The following is a 2404-nucleotide window of genomic DNA, read 5'->3' as shown; positions in this document are numbered from 1 at the left end:
CATACAGATGTTCATCTCTAACCATACAGATGTCCTATCTCTAACCATACATGTCCTATCTCTAACCATACAGATGTCCTATCTCTAACCATACAGATGTGTATCTTCTATCATACAGATGTGTATCTTCTATCATACAGATGTTCATCTCCTATCATACATGTCCTATCTCTTACCATACATATGGTCTATCTCTAACCATACAGATATTCATCTCCTATCATACATGTCCTATCTCTTACCATACAGATGTATCTCCTATCATACATGTCCTATCTCTAACCATACAGATGTATCTCCTATCATACATGTCCTATCTCTAACCATACAGATGTCCTATCTCTTATCATACAGATGTATCTCCTATCATACATGTCCTATCTCTAACCATACAGATGTCCTATCTCTTATCATACATGTCCTATCTCTTATCATACATGTCCTATCTCTAATCATACATGTCCTATCTCTAATCATACATGTCCTATCTCTAATCATACAGATGTCCTATCTCTTATCATACATGTCCTATCTCTAATCATACATGTCCTATCTCTAACCATACATGTCCTATCTCTAACCATACAGATGTCCTATCTCTTATCATACATGTCCTATCTCTTATCATACATGTCCTATCTCCTATCATACATGTCCTATCTCTATCATACATGTCCTATCTCTAATCATACAGATGTCCTATCTCTATCATACATGTCCTATCTCTAATCATACATGTCCTATCTCTAACCATACATATGGTCTATCTCTAACCATACATGTCCTATCTCTAACCATACAGATGTCCTATCTGTAACCATACATGTCCTATCTCTAACCATACAGATGTTTATCTTCTATCATACAGATGTTCATCTCCTATCATACAGATGTTCATCTCCTATCATACATGTCCTATCTCTAACCATACAGATGTCCTATATCTTATCATACGGATGTCTTATATCTTATCATACATCATCTTTTGTTCATTGTGATGTTTATAAATCATCTACTAAGATTCATTCATTCACCTAAGTCCAGTTTTTGCTCATGTAGTCCAGTTTAAGTAAAAATCTGCTTTTTGCTCATGTAGTCCAGCAAATTCATTATATGATAAAATCCTCACAATTAAACAGTTTACAATAATCACTTTCTCAAAAAGGAAAATTTAAAAAATGTTAATATTTTAACAATTTCAGTAAATCTGGTAAACATTTCCATATTCAAATGTTGCCTTGTAATTTCCTTATTTTTTTTTATATCTTCTTTCATCCGATCATCAGTTCTGTCCACATAGCCAATCAACTTATCAATTTTTTCCAACTGAGCACACTGTTCTTGGCCAACCTCGAGAGCAAGAGAATGTAAACTGCTGATCATCTGGTTGATTTCATCAGCTTCCTCTTCATTTATCATCTGTTTCTCCTTCACCAACATCTCTTCACCTGATCTTCCCTCTGACTTGTGAAACTGAGTGCTACGTTCTTTTCTTGAAACTCCAGATTTTTTCGAATCTAAGAAGACAGTTTTTGTTTCCGATTAAAAACAAAAGTACCTTACTTTTTTTTCCTGGACAATAAAAATGTTAAGTAAAGCATTTCTAATGTGGAGATAAGTTTCACTAGGATATGTAAATGCATTACAGCAGTAGATTTACCACTTACAAAACTGCAGGAATATCTCAAAAGTGTGATAAGTTTAATAAAGCCACATAAGTTTATCTTAAAATCAACAGCAGCAAGTTGATTTAAAACGTCAATAACATGTTTATGTCAAGATGTAAGTACATTCTAGTTAAACATAACAAATGTAACCAAGCTAAGTATACATACCGTACATCTATTACACAAGAAACAGGTTTACTTAGCTAATGGAGGGTAACAAGTTACCCTTATAAACAGGAGTAGGTTAACAAAATATTGTAGTTAAAGTTGAATAGTTTTTTAAAACAACTCTATTGAATTATGTAAAAGCTGCCTAGTGTCGGCTAACAATACGAAGAATTAAATTGTGGCAGAATGCTACAAGTTCTTCAAATACCTATACAATGATAGGTTTCTTTTTTTGTGAGTGTAAAACACTTAAATACAACATTTCAATTGTAGTTAAAGGTTTTCATGAAATTTGATAAGCTCTAATATTAGGAGAAAGGTCTCTTGAGTACTGAATGCAGCAGATGTAGTGTGGTTGAGTTATTATAACATATTCTTTCACTCAAGGATTCTTTCTGGTAACACACAAAATTGACTTATTTGTGGTGTGCAGGTTTAGAAATGTATCTGCTAAAATGGCTAAACATACTAAACACAAGATAGAGCTTGTATATTTAATTACTTGCCACACTAACCTAACTTCAAGTAGATTCCCAAACCAATCCATCTGTAATAGTTACAACAGTTGA

At 33.2% G+C, this 2404-nt stretch overlaps 1 protein-coding gene across 2 annotated transcripts in view; it reads right to left on the bottom strand.

Moving 5' to 3' along the window:
- Positions 1-674: 674 nt before the first annotated feature.
- The window catches only part of LOC106472468 (synaptosomal-associated protein 47-like), an 8511-nt gene continuing 6781 nt past the window's right edge, over positions 675-2404 (bottom strand). Inside the window, exons 3-4 of one of the 2 annotated variants that reach the window (XR_002613469.1) lie at positions 1093-1517; positions 675-1055 (exon numbers count right to left, since the gene is read on the bottom strand). Coding sequence is in view for 1 of the 2 variants with exons in the window: in XM_022401036.1 (XP_022256744.1) it covers positions 1150-1517 (368 nt within the window). In the remaining variant the exon portion in view is untranslated. Of the gene's footprint in view, positions 1518-2404 lie in introns of both variants that reach the window. The other variant, XM_022401036.1, reaches the window with a different exon arrangement.

The sequence above is a fragment of the Limulus polyphemus genome, unplaced genomic scaffold (assembly GCF_000517525.1).
Source record: "Limulus polyphemus unplaced genomic scaffold, Limulus_polyphemus-2.1.2 Scaffold5355, whole genome shotgun sequence".
In the NCBI taxonomy this organism is placed as follows: Eukaryota; Metazoa; Arthropoda; class Merostomata; order Xiphosura; family Limulidae; genus Limulus; species Limulus polyphemus.
Note: the sequence above shows the minus strand (reverse complement) of the source record. Positions and strands in the feature narration are given on the sequence as shown.